Consider the following 24,310-nt stretch of genomic DNA (forward strand, 5'->3'; position numbering starts at 1 on the left):
CCCAAGCCCTATTATTAATATATTCTTACATGTTTTAAATGCTTGACAGTTAAATACCTGTGACAAAGTGAGCACTGCAGACTCTGGCGTATTCCAGCTTAACACCGTCCAAATCGGACCTGGATATCCGTGTCAGCCATAGGTGACGGCGTTGTTCAGATAGCTGTTTTGTTTTTTCACATTGATTCACGATTACGGCTGGTATGCGATAGAAAGAGCGTTGATCTCCACCTCCACGGGCCGTGCAACCAACAATTACACACGATTTCACCATTTTTCACTGTCAATACTGCCTAAGGCTGCCACCCAATATGGCGGACGCGCTGAGTAGTCACGTGAGCGTAACGTCACCTGAAAACCCCCTATTAGTTCAAAACAAAGATTTTCCACTGTGGCTCACCCATAAGCACAAACAAACTGAATGTTACCAGGCCACGAGCCATACTGCAATATCTTTTAACTCAACCTCAACTTTTATTTTTCAATAAACAATATAATAATAATAGCTAACTTTATTTTCTTCTTACCAGTTGTGTATCTGGTGATTAAACCATGAGCTTAAACATGCTTGCCAGGAGCCAGTCTCTTCCTTTGTCTGTCAAAACTGCCACACATGGGTGTGCAGGTGTTTTAATCATAGGAAGGCCCAACCCCCAACACAAGTTCACTCCTCTTTTCTCCTGTGCTTATTTTTTGACATGACAAGCGTTAAATATGCTAACGCTGTTGCCGCCGATAGTAGGGCCACCTGCAGTAGGTTAACGAAGTGTCCGATGTTTTCCTGGTATCAATGGGCCCAGAAGAGCCGCTTTAAGGTCCAGTTTAGTTTAACTCATTCAGCACAGGATCAGAAAACCAGATGTTTTCATTCTGCAGGTCAGACCCTTTGGCAGCGCTTCTTGTGGCACTGCAAGTCGCTGGATTGTCTGAAGGTTTTCCCACACAGTTTGCAGGAATATGACTTCTCCGTGTGCGTCCTCATGTGGTAGATCAGCCCCCCCCCTTGAGTGAAGGTTTTGTGACACACTTTGCAGGTAAACGGCTTCTCTCCTGTGTGAACCCTCATGTGGATGTTCATAGCGGCCCTCCTGACGAAGCCCTTCCCACACTCGCTGCAGGGGTAGGGCTTTTCCCCTGTGTGAGTTCTGACGTGACAGGTGAGGTTGTTGCTCCGGCTGAAGCGCTTGTGGCAGATGTGGCAGGAGAAAGGCTTCTCCCCCGTGTGCTGCCTCAGGTGGCGCACCAGGTGACTGTTCAAGCCGAACTTTTCCCCGCAAATCTTACAGGTAAACGGCTTCTCTCCTGTGTGAACCCTCATGTGGATGTTCATAGCGCCCCTCCTGCTGAAGCCCTTCCCGCACACACTGCAGGGGTAGGGCTTTTCCCCTGTGTGAGTTCTGACGTGACAGGTGAGGTTGTTGCTCCGGCTGAAGCGCTTGTGGCAGATGTGGCAGGAGAAAGGCTTCTCACCGGTGTGCTGCCTCAGGTGGCGCACCAGGTTACTGTTCAAGCCGAACTTTTCCCCGCAGATCTTACAGGAGAAGGGCTTCTCACCGGTGTGCCGCCTCAGGTGGCGCACCAGGTTACTGTTCAAGCCGAACTTTTCCCCACAGATCTTACAGGAGAAGGGCTTCTCACCGGTGTGCGTAATCATATGGCGGAAGGCATTGTACTGCGAAGTGAAGCGCCGCGTACACAGCTCACAGGAGTAAGGCTTCTCGTTCTGGTGCGTGTCTCGGTGGTCTTGCAGCAGCAACATGTTGGAGAACTTTTTGCCACAGGTCTTACAAACAAAGGGTTCGGGTTCATTAGAGTCTTCAGACTGCTGGGAGCTCACTTCTTCCTGCTCCTCTTTAATCTGCAGAAACCCTGGTTTCTTTGAATCCACACTGAGGAACCTTTCTGGCTCAGTTGGAACGTCTTCCTGATAAACATGGTTCTGTTCTGTTAAGAAAAAACACAATCAGAAAAAAGTAAGTTAGTCCACGGAGCTAAACCATAAAAAAATTGACAGTGGAGTCCCAGTTGGTTCTGCACTAACGGGTCGACTAGGAGGAGCTCCGATCTGGTCACTCTCAATATTTCTTCATCCGTTTTTGTGCAGTGGCTATTAATTTATATGAACAGAACTGTTAGAAATATTTTATTTACTCGGTTTGTGTTTCATGGGTTGTGTATTAATTAACTATTATGATGTATAATGTGTGATTCATCGTTTATTAACTCTTGCTAAAGATCGTTCCAGATACAGGTCATGCAACGGACGGGTTGTGAAGGAGGCCTGAACATCCTCTATCACATGTTTCTTCTAAACATGTGTTCTTGGAACAATTCAATTGTAAAACAACCACATGCTTTGTTTTAACATATGTGCTGAGGTTTAAAGTAAGATCATTTTGTTTCCCTTTCCCTTAGTTAAACCTCAGCCCCTGACTTAGACCTGCCAAGAACCATTGTAAAATATCTATTTATGATCACTATTATTATAAAATATAGTTTGTAATTATGGCTATAGCAAACAATGATTTTAGTGATCAGTGATTTTATCTTTAATTTTTATGATTTATTGAGAAACTGCTTAAAAACAGTAATACTCTAAAGAATATTCACCTATTTACCTAAACTTATTCTATGATTAATTGGAATACATAGGAAAAAAATGCAAAAACTTCAGACGATCCTTTTGTTGTCGGAAAATTTTATTTTTGTTCTTTCCTTCTCAGTATATTGATGTATGCTATGTACTCTCTAAAAATGTTTTTTTCTTAGCTAGTTTGTCTCACTTGCAAGGCCACAAAATGTCTGAGTGGATTATAGACAAGACATACCTTTTTTCCATAACAAAACCACATACTTTTTTAGGTAACCGTTTAACCAAAGTGTCTGTTATTGTTTTGACTCTGCCTTAAAAGTAAGGGAACAACTTTATCTAAAGTTAGAACTTGGCAGACCATCATGCTGTGAATGTGAATGTATTGTTCTCCCTTACTTTGCAAAGTTAATAAAGTGCCGACTGAGTAAATCCATCGATCTCCTTTATTTAACTGGACTAAACAGTTGAAAACTTTTTTTCACACAACACTTTCAATACAAAACCAAAAAGAAGGATGCTGGAAAGCATGGAGCATGTCTGGTGTACTGTATCGTCTTTGGCACTGACGATAGGCCCCGCCCTTCCACTACACCCACTTCTGCTCTCATCAACAGTTTGTTTAAATGTTTGTTATTCAGTGGGAATAAAATAGCGATGAAAAACTAGCAATTAAATTCATTAAATTTCCTATTAAACAATCATAATAATTATGGATGAATAGGAATTAAAGTGAGAATAACAAACTAAAAAGTTGATGGTTTGACCAACAAGCTAAAGCCCGGCTCACATCGATTGTGACGACTTTTTAATCTCCAATCCCATTTATTCACACTGAAAGTATATAGAGAGGCTTCGACCAGGCAGGCTGAGCAGATCTAGATATGTGGAGTTTTTTGTTTACTTCGGTCTCTGTGCCCAAAGAACTGAAAAACTGTCCCACATTTGACTGGGAAGGATTATAAAAAACAAAACGGCGCTTCCCCTACTTCATGACTCTGTGCCTATATTAAATACACCACAGGAACTACATAAAAAGAAAAGGAAAACGCAGCAATAAAGGCTGTGGGGCGGTTTGTATGCTGGATAAGGCAGAGAGGCGATTCTCAGAGAGAGATCTGTGAAGTTTGTTCAAGTTTTTTTTCTTTTTTCATAAAGAGGATAGAGTGATGAGCTGCACTTACTTCCCTTTGTTTCTCTCAGATAGAGTGATAAACTGCTCTTTCTTACCCTCGATGTTTTGTTTTTGAGAGGTTCAAACTGGATCACTACTTTTTCTGTTTTCTGTCCCCCTGAACTCCTACCACGGTATTCTTTTTTAAAAATGTTTTTGATTTTTGTGCCAGCCTGCCCCGCCTGCTTTATATTTGCTGTACGACTCCAATCCTGACAGTTTTCCCTGAGATTGACACATTTTAGCCCCATTTACTCTACCCTTTTGAAACTGTGCTGAGATTAATTAATCCTGTTTGGATTAACTGAGTGTGCAGCTGTTGAAGCTGTCCAGAGGAACTCCATCTGAAGTTAAAGGAATAGTACACCCTAGGCTTGTCCCGACCGGATCCGGCAAAAAATGCGTATCGGCAAAGCATGTAAAAATGCCGATCCAGACTGCCGATCCAGTTTTTAAAAAAAAATCCGGTCCGTATTTTCCAGTTACGCCGATTGAAACGATCCATTCCACTATTTTGCGCCAGTGTTCCCCGACTCCGGTCCGCATTTTCCAGAACACCTTCAACACACCCACAGGTCTTTTTGGCTCTGTGTCCCGGCCTAACCATTAAAACAGGTGAATTGGAGGATAGCGGGGAAAATGTCAGCCTTGTGGGATTATTTTATCCTGCATGATGAAAAAGATGATGAAGCGGAGTGTAAAACCTGCCACATTAGAGTCAAGCGTGGTGGTAAGGCTGTGAGACATTTTAACACAACAAATCTGATCAAGCATCTAGCGAAATATCATCATAAAGAACATGAAGAGTTTCTAAAGAAAACCGACGACAAGAAAAAGAAAGGTCCTACACAACTAACTCTTGCAGAAACATTTGGGAAGCGTGATATGCTGCCACTTAACAGTGCGAAAGCCCAAGGGATAACAAGAGTCATATCTGAGGAAATAATGCTGGATGACGAGCCGTTATCTCTCGTCAGTAAAGTGGGCTTTAGACCTACCATCCAACACCTGGAACCACGATACAACATGCCCAGCCGTCATTACATCCTCGAGAAAACTATCCCCCAGATTCACAAAGACGTTCGAAGTTATATTGAAAAACAAGTAGAGAGTGCAACAGCGCTTAGTTTCACAACCGACATATGGAGCTGTGCTCACCGTCCTTTATCTTTATTAAGTTTAACTGCACACTGGATTGGGCCAGACTTCAACCCCAAAAGAGCGGTTTTACATGCGCGTGAGTTTAGAGGCTCACACACAGCGAATGCCATTACAGACGCTATGGAACATATGTTACTGGCTTGGAAGATTGATAAAAAGAGGGTCCATGTAGTTTTAAGGGACAATGCGGCCAACATGAAAAAAGCAATGGATCAGCTCGGTGTGCCCAGCCTGGGATGTTTTGCGCACACTTTACAGCTGGTTGTCCAACACGGTCTATTTGCACAGCGAGCTGTAAGCGATGCCATCGCTAACGGGAGAAAAATAGTAACCCACTTCAAGCACTCCCCCAAGGCATACTTGGAACTCGAGGATGTTGAGGAAGAGATGAATGTTGAACTGAAGCGTTTGCAACAAGATGTTAAGACCAGATGGAGCAGTACAAAGATGATGATTGACAGCCTAGTGCATTGTAAGCGGGCACTGCAGGCCTATGCATCGGATAGCGACAGCAATCTACCAGCCACATTAACAGGCAACCAGTGGTCGCTGCTAGAAAAAACGGCGACAGTCCTTAAACCCTTCCAAGAGATGACCGCGGAGGTCAGTGCTGCCTCTGCCACAGCAGCAGATGTCATCCCATCTGTCCGTGTCCTGACACGCTTTCTGGACAGTGAGAGTGAAGAACACCGAGGGCTTCAAACCATGAAGGCTACCTTACTGGATGCTGTGCACACACGTTTTGACTACGTGGAAACTGAACCCCTCTATGCCGTGGCAACAATGCTGGATCCACGCTACAAAGACAAGTGATTATTATTATTATTAAATAATTTTATTACTATTATTATTAATAGTATTATTATTATTAGTAATATTATTATTTGAGTGAGTTACAAGCTTTAGTACAATAATTAAAATATTTTACTCTACAGTTGTTATTTATTTCTAAATAAAAGATTCTCCACTGTAAAATCAATAAAGTGTCCCACCATGACTATGAAGCTGAGCTCAGTGGGAAATTAGTCCCTAACTAACAACCAGACCAGGCATAGTGCTTTAGGTTAATAGAATATGTTAATTAGGCTATGGATTCTTTCAAAAAAAAAAAAAAAAAATCGATCATCCCCATTCTTTTTTTACAACTCGACTGCTGATTATTATTATTATTGTTCAGCTATCTGATCTATGTGATCTATTTTGTATGTTACTTGTTTTCATTGAACATTAATATGTGGACACTGGCTGAAACATAAAATAATTGATACATCTTTATTACATTTTATCCAAATGTTAAGGTTCTTCACTGCTACCAACCTGGATCAGGCAAAGGAGGCAATAAAAGTAGAGGTGATGAAAATGGAACGAGAGCTGAAGACCATGCCCTCTAGAGAAGGTGTGGCTGAACCTGAGTCAGCAAAGCAACCACCAGGAATGGAGGCTGGAAGCTCAACCAGCAGCCTGGGCTGCTACTTTGACGAGATACTGCAGGAGAACTACACAGCAGGTCTGTCTGAGCAGCAGATCACCCCAGGGGCAATGTTTCAGTTGGAGAGCTACCTCAGTGAGCCTCCACTTGGGCGTGAACAATCCTTTTAACTACTGGAGAGACAATCAGGCTCGACTACCCACCCTGGCAGCAACGGCAGCCAAGTTCCTCAGTGCTCCCTGCACCAGCGTTGAAAGCGAAAGGCTTTTTAGCGCAGTCTCACTCATCATTGATGAACACAGGAGCAGGCTGACACCTGAGAATCTTGAAATGCTCGTCTTTGTAAAAAAGAATCTCCCCATCATGCTTGGACAGCAGTCAGGGCAAACAGTTGAAGGGAGTGTGTAGATGGAGACTAGGTGTGGAGGAGATTGGGGAGTATAAGGCATTTTTGTGCAATAGTTCACTTATTATTTGCACTGATTTTTTTTTAAGGAGTGTCTTTTTTCAAGAGTAGAGTCCTGATTCTAAGTTATTATTTTTCACTCTTGTCTGTTTTGCATTTTTATTTAAACTTACATTTATACTTGCACCTTTAACTGTTTACGGTTTTACTGTTCACTGTGCAATTTCAGATTACTATTCATAATTTTGTCCAGTTTGTGTTTATTTCTTAATAAACAGGTAAGTTTGTTGTTACCAAGCATTGTGTTTTATTCAATCTCACCGAATTCAGCTGGCTAGATGTTATCAAGAGTACTAAAACCCTTTTCAACACGAGTCTTACAACTAAGGCTAAATACTTTAACTTAAACTTAAATACATGCTCGGATAGGCTGGTATCGGCCAGTATCGGTATCGGATCGGAAGTGCAAAAACCTGGATCGGGACATCTCTAGTACACCCAAAACATGATTAGCCTTCATTTTCTACTCACCCCCATGCTGAACAACACTCTGGAGTACTTTTTTGATATCTCAAATGCATCTGGAGATCTGGGAGGCTTCTTGCTGTCTGCTGATATTCAAATAATGGAGGTGCCCAGCGCCCGAGGCAGAAAGGTCCATAAGACTAATCATGTTTTGGGTGTACTATTCCTTTAAAGGAGAAGTTCGGTTTTTTACACTTTAAGCCCATTTTCTGTAGTGTCCAGGATGAAATCGAATGATCGACACCAAAAGTTTGACAATTGCTCCTGTCTCTGCTTTTTGGCTCATTTAGAATCCCCCCCTGGCTGCTTTAGAATGGCTAGCATAGAGCATGTCCGATAATGTCCTTAAAACAACCTTAAACGTTCTTTTTTTAAAATATGCTACTCACCGTGTCGTCAGCGCTGTTCAATGACGTTCCAAAAAAAGTTTCGTAAAGAAAAAACGTTCCTGTAGTGTTTTATTTAGCATTTTGTAAATCCCATTGAGTTCTGTTGGAATAGTCAATATTCCGCTGCCACCGGAAACGGAAATGGGGCCTGTTTACACAGTTGTAGTCTTTTCGCTTCACTCTGTGTACTCCGACGTCGAGGTGCTAACGTCTCTGTTAAACACTTTAAAAAACTCTGAAAATGGAATACGAAAGGTGGATTCTTGATTCTCGACGTCGGAGTACACAGAGTGAAGCGAAAAGACTACAACTGTGTAAACAGGCCCCATTTCCGTTTCCGGTGGCAGCGGAATATTGACTATTCCATCAGAACTCAATGGGATTTACAAATGCTAAATAAAACACTACAGGAACGTTTTTTCTTCACGAAACTTTTTTTGGAACGTCATTGAACAGCGCTGACGACACGGTGAGTAGCATATTTTTAAAAAAGAACGTTTAAGGTTGTTTTAAGGACATTATCGGACATGCTCTATGCTAGCCATTCTAAAGCAGCCAGGGGGGGATTCTAAATGAGCCAAAAAGCAGAGACAGGAGCAATTGTCAAACTTTTGGTGTCGATCATTCGATTTCATCCTGGACACTACAGAAAATGGGCTTAAAGTGTAAAAAACCGAACTTCTCCTTTAAGTTATTTTCTCTGTGATATCTCTGTATCTAAGTAACTCTAACTGACTACTTTAAAACATAGCACCTTCTGCTGCACTTTTCTACTGAGCACTTGTCAGTTTCACACGGTTTTATTTCTGATAGCAAGGAGTAGCTAGCCTAGGCTGGCGCTAGCTTAGCATTGCTATGGCTTCTCTCTCTCCCTCCCTTGACTCTTTTCCAACTCTTCCTTCTTCCTCTCCTCTCTCCTGCTCTCTGTGTCAGATGTTCAGTTATTCCTCTGCCTCCTTTAGTGATAATGGGATGTGTAATAAGTGTAGTATTTTTGTAGCTTTGGAGGCGAGGGTGTCAGAGTTAGAATCCAGGCTTCAGGCTGTTGAACATCCAGTTAAAGTAGGCCCCCCACGTAGCTGTCCTGCAGCAGTGCCTGAGCAGCCAGGCGATTGGGTAACTGTACGCAGAAAGCGTAGTCGTGGATCTCTGCCCACTGGTCACCACCAACCCGTTCGCGTTTCTAACCGGTTTTCCCCACTCAGTGACACACCCACTGAGAAGCCCACTCTGGTGATTGGCAGCTCCATAGTCAGAAACGTGGCATTAGAGACACCAGGGAACATAGTCAAATGTTTGCCGAGGGCCAGAATGGGCGACATCAAATCCTACCTGAAACTACTGGCTAAGGATAAGGTTAAATACAGTAAGATTGTTATTCACGCTGGTGGTGATGACACCCGGTTACGCCGATCGGAGGTCACTAAAATTAGTGTTGCTTCGGTGTGTAAGTTTGCCAAAAAAATGTCAGACTCCGTAATTTTCTCTGGTCCCCTCCCTGATCTTACCAGTGATGACATGTTTAGCCACATGTCGTCATTCAACCGCTGGTTGTCTAGGTGGTGTCCTGAAAACAACGTGGGCTACATTAATAATTGGCAATACTTTTGGGGAAAGCCTGGTCTGATTCGGAGAGATGGCATCCATCCCACTTTGGATGGTGCAGCTCTTCTTTCTACGAATCTGGCCACATTTATTAGTCCTCCAAAACCCTGACCACCCAGGGTGCAGACCAGGAAGCAGAGTTGTAGTTTAACACACATCTCTGCAGCTTCTACTGTTACCCACTCTTTACTCCATCCAGACAGTGTCTTGCCCACGACCAAAATCTAATGAATTAGCAAATATTCCCAAAGGAGTAAATGATGATAATCTAATTAAAATCAAAATAACTCCAATTGGGAAAAAAGTTAAAACAATTAAATGTGGTCTGTTTAACATAAGATCTCTTTCCTCTAAAAGTTTGTAAATAAAGTTAATGACTTGATTTGTGATAATCACATTGACTTGTGTTGCCTTACAGAAACCTGGCTGCAGCAAGAGGATTATGTGAGCATAAATGAGGCAACTCCTTCAAGCTATTTAAATTTTCACATACCCAGAAGTTCTGGGCGAGGAGGAGGAGTAGCAACAATCTTCCAGTCTGACTTGCTGATTACTCCCAAATCAGTTAATACAGGTGCTGGTCATAAAATTAGAATATCATGAAAAAGTAGATTGATTTCAGTAATTCCATCTAAAAAGTGAAACTTGTATATTATATTCATACATTACATACAAACTCATATATTTCAGATGTTTATTTTGTTTAATTTTGATGATTACAAATGACAACAAATGAAAATCTCAAATTCATCATATCAGAAAATTAGAATATTGTGAAAAGGTTCAAAATTGATGGCCCCTGGTGCCACACTCTAATCAGCTAATTAACTCAAACCACCTGCAAAAGCCTTTAAATGGTCTTTCAGTCTAGTTCTATAGGCTACACAATCATGGGGAAGACTGCTGACTTGACAGTTGTCCAAAAGACGACCATCGACACCTTGCACAAGGAGGGCAAGACACAAAAGGTCATCGCTAAAGAGGCTGGCTGTTCACAGAGCTCAGTGTCCAAGCACATTAATAGAGAGGCGAAGGGAAGGAAAAGATGTGGTCGAAAAAAGTGTACAAGCAAGAGAGATAACCGCACCCTGGAGAGGATTGTGAAACAAAACCCATTCAAAAATGTGGGGGAGATTCACAAAGAGTGGACTGCAGCTGGAGTGAGTGCTTCAAGAACCACCACACACAGACGTATGAAAGACATGGGTTTCTGCTGTCGCATTCCTTGTGTCAAGCCACTCTTGAACCACAGACAGCGTCAGAAGCGTCTTGCCTGGGCTAAAGAGAAACAGGACTGGACTGCTGGTGAGTGGTCCAAAGTCATGTTCTCTGATGAAAGTAAATTTTGCATTTCCTTTGGAAATCAAGGTCCCAGAGTCTGGAGGAAAAGAAGAGAGGCACTTCATCCACGTTGCTTGAAGTCCAGTGTAAAGTTTCCACAGTCAGTGATGGTTTGGGGTGCCATGTCATCTGCTGGTGTTGGTCCATTATGTTTTCTGAGGTCCAGGGTCAACGCAGCCACATACCAGGAAGTTTTAGAGCACTTCATGCTTCCTGCAGCTGACCAACTTTTTGGAGATGCAGATTTCATTTTCCAACAGGACTTGGCACCTGCACACAGTGCCAAAGCTACCAGTACCTGGTTGAAGGACCATGGTATCCCTGTTCTTAATTGGCCAGCAAACTCTCCTGACCTTAACCCCATAGAAAATCTATGGGGTATTGTGAAGAAGAAGATGCAATACACCAGACCCAACAATTCAGAAGAGCTAAAAGCCACTATTAGAGCAACCTGGGCTATCATAACACCTGAGCAGTGCCACAGACTGATCGACTCCATGCCACGCCGCATTGCTGCAGTAATACAGGCCAAAGGAGGCCCAACTAAATACTGAGTGCTGTACATGCTCATACTTTTCATGTTCATACTTTTCAGTTGGCCAACATTTCTATAAATCCTTTGTTTTTATTGGTCTTCAGTAATATTCTAATTTTCTGATATGATGAATTTGAGATTTTCATTTGTTGTCATTTGTAATCATCAAAATTAAACAAAATAAACATCTGAAATATATGAGTTTGTATGTAATGTATGAATATAATATACAAGTTTCACTTTTTAAATGGAATTACTGAAATCAATCTACTTTTTCATGATATTCTAATTTTATGACCAGCATCTGTACCTACAACTCTTTTGAACATTTAACCCCTAATTTCCCTGATCCAAATTTCAAGGCAAGAAAACCTCTTCTTTTTGTAACTTTGTATCGTCCACCAGGTCCTTACTCTGAATTTTTAGATGAGTTTTCAGAGTTCCTTTCTGATTTGGTATTAAATACTGACAGGGTCATCATAGTGGGAGATTTTAACATCCATGCTGACATTGAAGGCGATAGCTTAAGAGCAGCCTTTAATGCTATCTTAGACACTATTGGCTTTGTTCAAAATGTGAATAGTCCCACACATTCTCATCTTCATACTTTGGATCTTGTGCTGGCATACGGCATAGAATGTGAAGAAATAACAGTATTTCCTCACAACCCTGTCCTCGCTGACCACTTTCTAATAACCTTCAGGATTACTTTAACAGAGTTCTCCTCCCCCAAAAGAAGGTTCAATTTTAGTAGATCTTTATCAGATAGTGCAGTTATAAATTTTAAAGAATCTGCTTCACTTTCTCTCTCCTCTGTGTCACTGAGCAGTGCTGCAGAGTGCAAAAGCATAGCTTATTCCCCTTCACAGGTTGATGATTTTGTTGATGGGGTTACTAGTTCTCTGCGTACTGCCTTAGACAACGCAGCTCCTTTGAAAATGAAAGCCGTTAAAAATAGAAAGCTTTCTCCTTAGTTTAATGCAGAGCTGCATACTTTGAAGCAAAATGCTAGGAAACTGGAGAGAAAATATCGCTCCACAGGCCTGCGGGAGTCCTTCCTAGTCTGGAAAAATAGTTTAATGCTGTATAAGAGGACCCTTTGTAAAGCAAGAGCAGCATACTTCTCCTCATTAATAGAGGAGAATAAGAATAATCCTAGATTTCTTTTTAATACAGTTGCCAAACTCACCCAGAGCCATAGCTCTGTTTACCGTCCATTCCACCTGCTCTTAGCAGCAATGATTTTATGGGATTCTTTATAAATAAGATTGATCTTATTAATAATAAGATCATAAGCACTCCTCTATCCGCGATTGTACCCGAGTTAGTCATGGAATCTAAACCGGGTTTAGACTGCTTTGATCCAGTTGAACTTTCTGAATTAGCAAAATTATTGTCTTCATCTAAGCCTTCAACTTGTATGTTAGATCCAGTTCCAACCAGGTTATTTAAGGAGGTATTCCCTTTGATCCGCTCCTCCATTTTAGATGTGATTAATCTATCTCTGTTACAGGGATATGTACCTAAATATTTTAAGGTTGCTGTAATTAAACCTCTGCTTAAGAAACCGTCTCTTGACCCAGATGACTTGGTTAATTATAGACCTATATCCAATCTTCCTTTCTTATCCAAAATTCTTGAAAAAGTAGTTGCCAAACAAGTTTGCGATCACTTACACCATATTGAACTTTTTGAAGAGTTTCAGTCTGGCTTTAGAGCTCATCATAGCACTGAAACAGCTCTGGTGAAAGTCACTAATGATATTCTCATGGCCTCAGATAATGGACTTGTATCTGTGCTCGTCCTGTTGGATCTCAGTGCTGCATTTGATACAGTTGACCATAATATTCTTTTAGAAAGACTTGAATATTTTGTTGGAATTAAAGGAACAGCACTAGACTGGTTTAAATCTTATCTATCTGATCGAATTCAGTTTGTTCATGTTAATGATAGATCTTCAACATGCTCAAAGGTTACCTCTGGAGTACCACAGGGATCAGTGCTAGGACCAATTCTCTTTACTTTATACATGCTCCAAATTGGTAGAGTTATAAGACAGCATGGGATTAATTTTCACTGTTATGCTGATGATACCCAGCTATATCTGTCTATAAATCCAGATGAAGCTAACCCATTACATAGATTACAGGCATGTCTTGAAGACATAAAAACCTCGATGACTCTTAACTTTCTGCTCCTGAATGCAGACAAAACAGAAGTTATAGTCTTTGGACCAGAGTCTCTGAAAAAGAAGCTGATTAGTCAGTCACTTCATTTGGATGGGATTAAACTGATTTCAGATAATAATGTAAAAAAATCTTGGTGTTGTTTTTGATCAAGACCTGTCATTTAAATCCCATATCAAAGAGGTTTCTAGAATTTCCTTCTTTCATCTGAGGAACATTGCAAAAATTAGAAATCTCCTGTCCAGGGGTGATGCTGAGAAACTAGTCCATGCATTTGTTACTTCAAGGCTGGACTATTGTAATTCTTTACTATCAGGAAGTCCACAAACTGTAGTTAAAAGCCTTCAGCTGATCCAAAATGCTGCAGCCAGAGTTCTGATGAAAATGAAAAATAGAGATCATATCTCTCCTATCCTGGCTTCTCTTCATTGGCTTCCTGTTAAATCCAGAATAAAATTTTAAATCCTCCTTCTCACATATTAAGCCTTAAATGGCCAAGCTCCATCTGAGATCAGAGATCTGATTGTTCCTTATGTTCCTAACAGAGCACTTGGCTCTCAATCTGCAGGTTTACTAGTGGTTCCTAGAATTTCTAAAAGTAGAATGGGAGGCAGATATTTTAGTTATCAGGCTCCTCTCCTGTGGAACCAACTACCAGTTTTAGTCCATGAGGCAGACACCCTGTCTACTTTTAAGGCTAGGCTTAAAACTTTCTTTTTTGATAAAGCTTATAGTTAGGGTGGCTCAGGTTATCCTGAGCTATTTCTATAGTTATGCTGCTATAGGCTTAGACTTCTGGAGGACATAGGGACCCCCATGTCATCATTCTGCTTCATTCTCTCTCTGTTCTCCTATTCTGCAGAATCTGTTAGTTCAATCTCTAATGTTCTGCTCTCTCTGCTTTTCCTCAGAGTAGCTTTGCCTCGTCTGTTCCTGTTTGGCTGTGACGTCATCCTGGAAAGAAACATCAGCTGTGCTGCTTCCATCAACACCCTTGTTTATAGATGTTGGAGATGGGCCTGTTTTCCAGTGTGGTCCTGTTTCTCTGACCGTGACTGAGTGGATGTGCTCTCTTCGTCCTCTGGCATGGGAGCTGGCTCGGAGCTCGTCTGCCTGGCTGTGTGTTTCCTGGATGGGGCCGCCTTTTACAGCTGCTTTTTGTGTCTCTGCTTCTGTCTCCTTGAACCCCAGTCGGCCTCGGCAGATGGCCGCTCACACTGAGCCTGGTTCTGCTGGAGGTTTATTCCTGTTAAAAGGAAGTTTTTCCTCTCCACTGTCGCTACAAGCATGCTTAGTGTGAGGGATTGTATTTGAGTCAATGCAATCAACTAGTTTTCCTCAGATAGAAAACTTTGTATCAATTTGACTGTATGATCTGGTTGAACTGTAAAGTGCCTTGAGATGACATGTGTTGTAAATTTGGCGCTATATAAATAAACAGAATTGAAATTGAATTGAATTGGTCCGAGCACGGTAACCAAGATAACTGTTGAGTGTAAATGGTAAGCAGAACTGAACCGGACTGTGCCAGACACAACCGAACCATACTAACATGGTACTACTTCATCAGTAGGGCTCGGCTCGGTTCAGTTCTGGCTCGGTTCACAGATAAAGAGCGCATGAGCAGATTGCGTCATCTCCTTACAGTCAGCCTTCTTAATCAGGAAACTTCAGAGATTCAAAAAAACTCTAGCTTTCCTACTGTGCCACACAATTTCCAGTGATGATTCTGGTCAGCAGTGTGATGAACCTCGATTGTCTGTTGTTGTTTCTTGCGTCTGTAAGCCCTGAGTAGACTATCGTTTGTCGTATCCACTTCCTAGAAGACGACTGTCAATTCACCAAAGGCTGCCTTCTTCGCCTGACTCTCCGCAATCTTCCTAAATGCTGCAGGCGCCACCATGTTGGTTTGCTTTTTTACCTCTAGAGAGAAGTAGTACCATAGATTGCCACTAGGAGGCGAGGAATCATGCTAGTGTGGTGTGTAAATGGTCAAAGGTAACTTTTAAATGCGGCTTTTATTTTGTCTCTCGTCTTGTCAGACCCATGAAATTGCCGGTGAATTGCTGCATAGTACGACTGAAACAGACCTGGGGTCTACCTTAGTCAGAGCTACGCAGCCCTCTGCAGAGAATCGTGTCGGGTGCGATCATCTCCACTGACTCTCAATGAGAGATAAACGCCACTACTTTGTCCAATAAGATTTCCTGTCAGATCGGATCATCAAGGGGGTCCAATCTGAACATGATGACTTGGTATGAATGGAGTCTGGTGTGCTATTGTTTGGTTGGAAAGAAAACTTGCAGTATCACGGCCCTTTCTGGAACAAGTTTGACAATTGTGCCCTAGAGATTCAGAACCCAAAATAATTTTGCCGGTCCAAACTAAAAAAGAACCAACAGCTGAACCTAAATATGGACTTAACAGACCCAGTGAGGCCCTTAATAATCTAGATTAAATGGGTTCAGATTAGGGCAGTGGGCTGGTCTCTGTTCTAGACCTGTTGGGTCATTCGGACAAGTACAGTGTTTCGTACCTGGTATTTGGACGTTTGCCGGGTCGCCTTCAGAACTCCCCGATGGTTCTGCACTATTGGACTCTCTATGTCGCGGCACAAAGGTATCAAACTCCTTCCTAAGCAGTGGACTCTCATCGTCATGTCGGGTCCTGAACTCCAATTTTCTGGATTTATTCTGGGGAGATTCTGGGTCTTCTGATTCCTGATCATCTTCTGATTCCAGGGGTTCTGGTTCCTCCAGGTCCTCCTTGGTATCCAGGTACTCCAACTCGCCCAAGTCGTCTATAATCTGTGGACATCCTGGTTCTGACAGGGCCTCTTCGATGTCAAAAGTTCCTAACTCGTCCAGGTCGTCTATGATCTGCGGACTGTCTGGCTCAGCCAGGGTCTGGTCCATTTGCAGAGGTTCTGGTCCACACTGTTTATCTCCATTCCGAGGAGATTCTGGATCATCCAAAGCTTCCTGTCCCTGCAAAGGTTCTGGCTGCTGCTGAGCCTCTTCGGTCTGTGGAGGTTCTGGTTCTGTGAGGTTCTGTGTGAACTCAGGGGGATACAGCTCCACTTCCTCCTCTTTGATGCGTGGAGGTTCTGGTTCTGTGAGGTTCTGTGTGAACTCAGGGGGATACAGCTCCACTTCCTCCTCTTTAATGCGTGGAGGTTCTGGTTCCACCTTGTCCTGAACACAGAGACTCCCGTAGTCGGTCAGAACCTCTTCCTTATAAACCCGTCTGGGAGGAAGTCCTGAGGAGACAGAAAATATCATCATGATCATGGCGATCCAAATGATTTTCTAAACTTCAGAACCACCAACAATGCAACACCAGGATCATGTCTGTGTTCTGATAACTGAATCTGGTTCTGACTGATGGGTTCATACAAAACAATGATGAGTTCAGTCCAAACAGACCAAGTCCAGTTCCACCAACAAAACAGTATAAGAACCTGCCAGTAACACCTCCCGCCATAGAGTGGCAGTAACGGGGGTTTGATGAGTGGCACCGGACCTCTAGTTTCTGCGACCCGACCCACTTAAAGCACCAACTTTTGCTCTGTTCGAATTCCTAGGACGCGTCCTCAGAAGGCCAGATTCGAAGGACGATTACGTCATAGCGCGGCGGCGAGGTATGGTCCGATTCCAAGAGTCCTCGTTATGCGACCTTAAAATGCGTCCTTCTTTTTGCCTGATTTGAAGGACGGCTCCAATGTATCCTCACTATCCTTGGATATCCCAGAATTCATTGCGAGACCAAGCAAGCTGGCTGCTCCGTGATCAGTGGTGAATATCGGAAGTTCAGTTTAATATAATCCAGTCGGTGAATAGTTCCGTCTGAGATTAATGAAAATAGTTGTTTTAATGGTTATAGAGTCAGATATGTGGCGGTAATGTTTGATTTATCTAAAGGTTTTTATCTGTTACTGTGTAAATGGATTTGGCTGGAATTTAAGGACAGATTATAATATATCTGCAGGGTGGGGACTATAAATCTGATAGTTTAATTTCTTTTATTGCCGTTTTGCACAATTTGCTTAACTAAGACTTTTTTTGTGGAATATTAGAGATTTTGCAGATATATTTTTTATACATACATTGTTTAGATGAACTTATATATTTCTACCCCTTTTTATAGAATAGAAAATCCCTTTATTGTTCCACAATGGGCAAATTTACAGCAGCAGTAAGATTACTGAAACTGGTCACACAAATGTGGACCTTAGAAAAATGTCTAAGAATAACATAATAGGGAAGAGTTAAAATATAAACAATAAAATTCTGTAAAGTGTTTTAACAATATAAAACTGGAGAATAAATAACCAATATCCAGCTATGGACATTTTTACAATAATGGATATTTGAAAAGAGATGTGCCAAATGACAGCAGCATATTATTTATTATTTAAAGCTACAGTGTGTAATAATTACAGGGATATACAGTCAGAAATGTAATATATTATACATAACTATGTTATTTATCATCATCTACGAGCTCAGCCTCTTAACCTTAATATATGCGTTGCCTTAGAATTCGTTATTTATAATTACATAGGAGCGGGTCTCGCAGCCATGGAGGCAGACAACTTTGCGCTACGGCAGCGCAGAGCCAACAAAGTAGCGATTGCGAGATCGCCAAAACGTCACAACGATGTAGAAAAAATAACGGGTATATTTATTATCTTAAGTCTACATGAAATCTATACCCTACACAGACTAATGAAATACTATCTGTAAAATTATCTATGTAAACAAACCTCATCACTTGAGAAGGTAGGAATTTGAACATTGCCTTTATGTGGCATTATACAGAGAAGAGCAGAACTCTAGATGTAGAGTTCAGAACTCTAGAATTCAAAACTCTAGATGTAGAGTTTTGATAGTCTGAGGGCGAGCAGCTCAGGAACCCTCCATGGACTCGTTTCAAGGCTGTCAGGACATTTTAAACCTGAATATTCTGTTATCAATAATAAGGCCTAATTTTTTTCACCGCTTTGTTCTTTCTACGTCCTTCAGTGTATCATCGATTGTCTGTTGTTTGTTTCTCAGTCCAATCAGTTTCCCCACTGTGGGACGATGAAGGTATTTCTTCTTCTACTGTGGACCCCAATTAAAATCTGTGTTTTATTTTGAGGGGAAGGATTCCAATACCCCTTTCCCACTGGCTGAAAAAACCTGTTTAAAACCGGGAACAATCGGCATTTAGTGGCAGTGGGAACAGCTCACGATTGCGTGTCTATCCTGGTCAAACGACTCTGCAAGCGACACGGATTAAAATCGCCTCGGCTCGGATCGGAATTCTGTGGGAACACCAGAGCCAGGGTTACCCGCTTAATTACTTGACACCATTGTATGCAACTTACAGATGCCAACACACCACGCCAGTTGGTTCCTATCTAACAAGCAGAAACAACTCTGTTTCCATTTGATAAACATGGAGCTGAATGAGGATGAGGAGGGAGGCACCTAGCTGGACTCTGAGGAAGACAGTGATGAACCTGACAAATGAAGATGTGGATGAAACTTCCATCTCATACCCCTTTCCCATTGGCCAGTCCGTCTGATCTAACAAGCAGAAACACTCTGTTTCCATCCGATAAACATTAGGGATGTAACGATATTGACATTATCTGCTATCGCGGTGGTAAACGTGTCTTGATATCGTCGTGGTTGGGTTACAATAATAAAAGGGCAGGTGTCCATCAAAAAGCAAGAGGAATAAAACACAGTCCCGTGGAAAAAAATCCTTAACTGCATAGACCATGATCCTTTGCGCTGCGTCCTCATACCAACCTTAAGCCAATAGGATTGCACGCAGATTGCACGCTGTCCACACAAGCTCGCAGCAAGCTAGCATGGCCGACAGCGATACTTGTAAGGATGAAAACAACCCCGAAGTTGAGATTGTGCCCGCCCCTGCAGCTTTTAAGTCAGATGTCTGGAAACTTTTTTTTTTCGCCGTGTCAAAAAACGCAAAAGGAGAGAAGGTGGTGGACAGACAATGGACTATATGCAAGCACTTAAAGGGAATTCCCTATTGTTTACAATTGTTCTGGTTGCTTCTTAACTTGAACATTGCACAAAAGAATGAACAGAATATTGATGTTCCTGACTACAACTTGCACTTTAAAAGCACTATGTGATCAGCGTTTTATGTTGTCATGATCCATAAATACAACAATAAATTGCCTGTTGACTGGCAAAAGCAGAAAAAATGTCTGTATTTTTTTGCCATTATCGTCACAAACACTATCGTAAGTTATTTAACAGTACCGTGAGCTTTTCCACAATATCGCAATAAATATCGTACCGTGAGGTCAATATTGAAATTGTATCGTACCGTGAGATTTTGATATCGTTACATCCCTAAAAAACATGGAGCAGCTCTGGTGAGGAGTATTCAGACAGATAATAGAGCGAAACAATAAATAACACTGACTACGCCGTGGCTTCCTTCCATGTTGCTCTCCAATGTTTACTTTCCTGGTTTCTGTCACACTGGTGACATCATCAGTGCTAACCCATGTGTTGGTGTCACCACACATGCAGCTGTAGGGGGTCAGAGGCCACGGAGCTGCCAGCAAGGGGTTAGATCAGCTTTTATTGCCAATGGGAAGGGAGCCAGATGCCGATTGTTAGCGAGTCGACACATGTTTAAAAAACATATTTTCACTGGGAAAGAGGCTTTACATTGAAGCCGATTCTGATTTCTCACCAGGAAAACCTAAAATAATAACAATCACATCTGGAGATCATCAAAAACATTTAAACACAGAAAATAAAACTGTTGCTGCTGGAAAATAAGATTAAGCGAAGAAACAGGAAACAGGATTTTAAGCTGGAGAAAATGGAGAAGACAGGATGAAACGAAAGGACTGGAGACGGTCAAAATGATCGACTCGAAAATAATAACTATTAATTGAACTTTATTAATCTCCCAATGGAGAAATTCACTTCTGCATCTTAACCCATCCCCTTGGGGAGCAGTAGACTGCCACTGTGCGGCGCCTGGGGAGCAGCGTGGGCTTAAGGGGAAACAATGACGTATTCAACTATAAGAATTGGACCCATTTCCATTCACAGCCATCCCATAATAATGCTGGATCGTGTAGTCTCCACACGTCCAGTAAAGCCAGAAAAAAAAAGACGAAAGAATAAATAAATTGATTTTAATGGATTTTCCTTAAATTGACCCGACAGTGATTCATAAAACCCCTGAAATGATCCTTTATTTTAACATTTGTGAGACAAAGGAACCAAAGTGAATGTCTTCACTGAGCAGGGTGTTTGTAGCCATTTTATTTACCCAGCATGCTCTCTGGTTTGACTTTATTCAAAGTATCAATTCTGTGTTTTCTCATCTTAAATAAAAAAAATGAACTAAAATTTACATTTTCTACATCCAAGGAAAACTGGAACAGCTTGATATTCTGGACTAAATCATAAACCAATCAAATCAAATCCTGAATCAGATTCAGGCCAGAGTTGGTGGGGACATGTCCACTCTAGGCCAGAGTTGGCGGGGACATGTCCACACCAGGCCAGAGTTGGTGGGGACATGTCCACTCTAGGCCAGAGTTGGTGGGGACATGTCGACTCTAGGCCAGAGTTGGTGGGGACATGTCCACTCTAGGCCAGAGTTGGTGGGGACATGTCCACACCAATAATTTCCGTTTTTTTTCCTTTTCCCGCTCATTTCCTAAGGTAACAGACGTTGGGTGCAGCTATCAGTGTCCGTGTTTTTTTTCCTCTCTTCCTGCTGCTCCCATGTCCCGCCTCTGGGTGTGACATCATCAGATCTGTCACTTTGAGGCATCTGATTTGTGGTCGCATTTCACTGCCTAGAGAGTAGCTACATGGTTGGAGGAGAGACACAGCAGCACTCAGTGATTATTAACCAGCAGCTAGTTTGATGTTTAAGTTAAAGTTAGGAGACAAGTTGGTTAAAATAATTAGAGATGCCACCGAAAAATCTGTTGGTTAGATATAAGGAGCTTTTTCAGCTAAAAATGGCAACAGATTATAAGTTTATACAAGTTAGTATTATATTCTCTTTTCTAGTTCAAAAATCTGGCCTTCTCAAAGGACATATAAAAAATATAACCACGTCTGGGGGACAGTGATTCGTCTCCATGTTCTGAATGCTGGCGTACCATAAAGAATAAATGATGAACAGTTTAGTTTGTGCCTTCAAGTCGTTGCTCATAGGAAGACGTTACTTGGATAGAACCTAACGGAATATCTTCAGAACGGCTCCAAATGACACAAAGCCCAATGTAAAAAAACGGCGTTCCCCTTTAGGTGGGATACACCACGCTTAAAAATGTGCACACATGAAAACCCCCGAGGGTCAGAGACTCTCCCACCACTGTCTCCTGAAATCCTGTGGGAAACACTGGAGGACCATGACTCCCAGTTCCAGGTTAACATGTTTTCTTATTGAACAGAGAATCAGACTGCAGAGCTTCTACAGATCTAGAAATGTAGTTTCTAGCATCATTATATTAGTAAAGAGGTTCATAAATCTTTTTAAATGGAGAGAAACAGGGAGAGCTGCAGATTTAAAGGAGAAACAGATTTACTGGGATATGCAACATGCAATAAAATATATATCCATGTTCAAGAAAAAAATATGCTATTCTATAATTAAAATCTAGCATATCCATATTTTTCTGGATGGATGGAATTTAAATTGTTTTACTAGTGATGCATGATTTATTGATTGTGGCATCAGAATCGGCTGTTATTGGTTATTTTTTTGATACATCAATGTTTTTGGGCTGTATATATACGTCACAGCTCCTCTCTTAGCCATCCTGTCATGCACAGATCAGATGCCAGACAGTTGGGTTTAAAAAAAAAAAAGATTTACTGTAATGAATGGTAGAGAAAAACAAATCCTCTGGTTAGCCTCCCCTCTGGTTCAACAACAGCTGGAATGCAATAAAAAGTCCAGCAATCCCTCGGATACCCAACTCTACAAAGAAGATAGCCAGACCGGAGCACTCACCACAGCTGGGGGCCAAACACATTCTGTGGAATTGTCAGCCGTTCCCAGTATTTATAGGCCAACCAGTAGGGGGCGCCAAACACCACTCATCACACATAACTATAAAACATATTTTAGTAGAATTTAATCTACATCTTCTAAAACCCATTACATACATAATGCACTAAAAGCATCTCTCTAACATCTTTAAACATAAATATCAGTGTATTGTGGTTCCTTGTGTTCTCAACAACAGGAAAGAATTCAATTTTAGAAAATACTAAAACCTGATGAAAGCATTCAGGTGGAGTAACTGTAGGTCCATCTGCCCCCACCCTCAGAACCCCCCCACCCTACACCTTTGCTACAGAGGAACCTTCTGCTCCACATCTGCAGCCCAGGGGCCCATATTCTCCCACATCCGGCCCTGCTGATAATAACAGTCATTAAACCCACATGAATCTGAGCCCTCATTGATTGGGAGGTTAGTCTGGTGTGTTTCTACAGTGGGAACATCTAGTAATGTGGATCTAAGTGAGAGGAACCTCCAGAGATGCAGATGAACATCAGACCTACCGAGCCTCTGCAGCCTGACCTGCGGCTTCAGGCACACAGCTAGCAGCTTGCTCTGGGCGGCCAGCTCCTCCTCCAGGCGGATGATGGTTTTCTCCACCTCGGAGAAGATCTCCTCCGCAGCAGCATCCAGTCTCTGCCTGATAAAGTCTCTGAGAGGAAGAACTGAACCCATTCCTGCAGCTGCTGATCCAAACTGGCCTGAGATCCGACCGGACGGTCCACAAAGCAAGCTAGCTGCTAACAACTGCTCAGCGCTACTTCCGGGGGACCTTAGGGCGACAACTTCCGGACGGATGCGTCAGCGCTGCCGCCATCTTGGTAAGGGAGAAGGGCAGCTGGTTGAACCGCATTTATCAGAATCAGAATCAGAATCGGGTTTATTGCCATTGTTAGTGAAGAGGTTCACAACTAGGGAATTTTTGTGGTACAGTCGTGCAACATGAAACATATATGAAATAGTAAATAAAATTATAAAAATCTCTAAAAACACTAGGGTATAAGGCATGCAAAAAATATACTAATATATACACTTAAGATAAAAATATGGATAAATATAAAAAGTAAAATGTACAAGATAGTGCAAATATAGCAGTGTGCAATACAGCAGTGTGAATGGCATGGGCAGGTTATGGAGTCTGACATATAGTGTTCATGAGTCTTATGGCAGAGGGGAAGAAGCTGTTTTTATGGCGGGAGGTTCTGGTCCGTATGGACCGTAGCCTCCTCCCTGAGGGGAGAGGTTCAAACAGTCTGTGTCCAGGGTGAGAAGGGTCGGCTGTGATGCGACCTGCACGTCTCCTGGTCCTGGAGTGATGGCAGCTTACAGCCGATCACCTTCTCAGCGGAGCGCACAATGCGCTGCAGTTGGTATCTGTCCCTGGCGGTGGCGCCAGTGTACCACACGGTGATGGAGGAGGTGAGGATGGACTCAATGATGGAGGTGTAAAACTGCACCAACATCCGGGTTGGCAGCTTAAGTTTCCTCAGCTGCCGCAGAAAGAACATCCTCTGCTGGGCCTTCTTGACGAGGGAGCTGATGGTCGGCTCCCACTTGAGGTCCTGGGTGATGGTGGTGCCCAGGAAGCTGAAGGACTCCACGTTGGAGATGGGGGTAGGGCTGTCTGTGAGGGCAAGGGGGGACGGTGGGGCTGTGACCTTTCTGAAGTCCACGATCATCTCCACTGTCTTTTGGGTGTTCAGATCCAGGTTGTTGCTGCTGCACCAGGACACCAGCCGGTCCACCTCCCTCCTGTAGGCAGACTCATCACCGTCCGAGATGAGCCCGATGAGGGTGGTGTCGTCCGCAAACTTGATCAGTTTCACGGACTGATGGCTGGAGGTGCAGCAGTTGGTGTACAGGGAGAAAAGCCAGGGGGAAAGGACACAGCCCTGGGGG

The 24,310-nt window shown here is 42.4% G+C and overlaps 1 protein-coding gene across 3 annotated transcripts; it reads right to left on the bottom strand.

The window, feature by feature from the left end:
- Nucleotides 1-477: 477 nt before the first annotated feature.
- Nucleotides 478-23,200, bottom strand: LOC119778821 (zinc finger protein 436-like). 3 transcript variants are annotated; one of them, XM_038278205.1, is made up of 4 exons: nucleotides 22,915-23,200; nucleotides 16,500-16,600; nucleotides 15,878-16,427; nucleotides 478-1,944 (listed from the first exon to the last, which is right to left on the bottom strand). In XM_038278205.1, the coding sequence occupies exons 1-4, from the start codon at nucleotides 23,084-23,086 to the stop codon at nucleotides 878-880; spliced, it is 1,890 nt and encodes a 629-aa protein (XP_038134133.1). In that variant the 5' UTR covers nucleotides 23,087-23,200; the 3' UTR covers nucleotides 478-877. The 3 variants fall into 3 exon arrangements, with proteins under 3 accessions (XP_038134133.1, XP_038134134.1, XP_038134132.1); XM_038278206.1 differs by having other exon boundaries at nucleotides 478-1,531; nucleotides 1,616-1,944; nucleotides 15,878-16,600; nucleotides 22,915-23,197; XM_038278204.1 differs by having other exon boundaries at nucleotides 15,878-16,600; nucleotides 22,915-23,197.
- Between the last annotated feature and the right edge of the window lie 1,110 nt (nucleotides 23,201-24,310).

This window comes from Cyprinodon tularosa, unplaced genomic scaffold (assembly GCF_016077235.1).
Source record: "Cyprinodon tularosa strain WSP-4 unplaced genomic scaffold, ASM1607723v1 ctg1395, whole genome shotgun sequence".
Lineage (NCBI taxonomy): Eukaryota > Metazoa > Chordata > Actinopteri > Cyprinodontiformes > Cyprinodontidae > Cyprinodon > Cyprinodon tularosa.

Excerpts from the sequence above, each read along its gene's own strand:
- LOC119778821 (XM_038278204.1), bottom strand. The coding sequence starts at position 23,086 with ATGGGTTCAGTTCTTCCTCTCAGAGACTTTATCAGGCAGAGACTGGAT. Across the intron at positions 16,601-22,914 it reads GGTCAGGCTGCAGAGGCTCG|GACTTCCTCCCAGACGGGTT; the intron begins GTAGGTCTGATG and ends CTGTCTCCTCAG. Across the intron at positions 1,945-15,877 it reads GGCAAACGTCCAAATACCAG|AACAGAACCATGTTTATCAG; the intron begins GTACGAAACACT and ends TTTTCTTAACAG.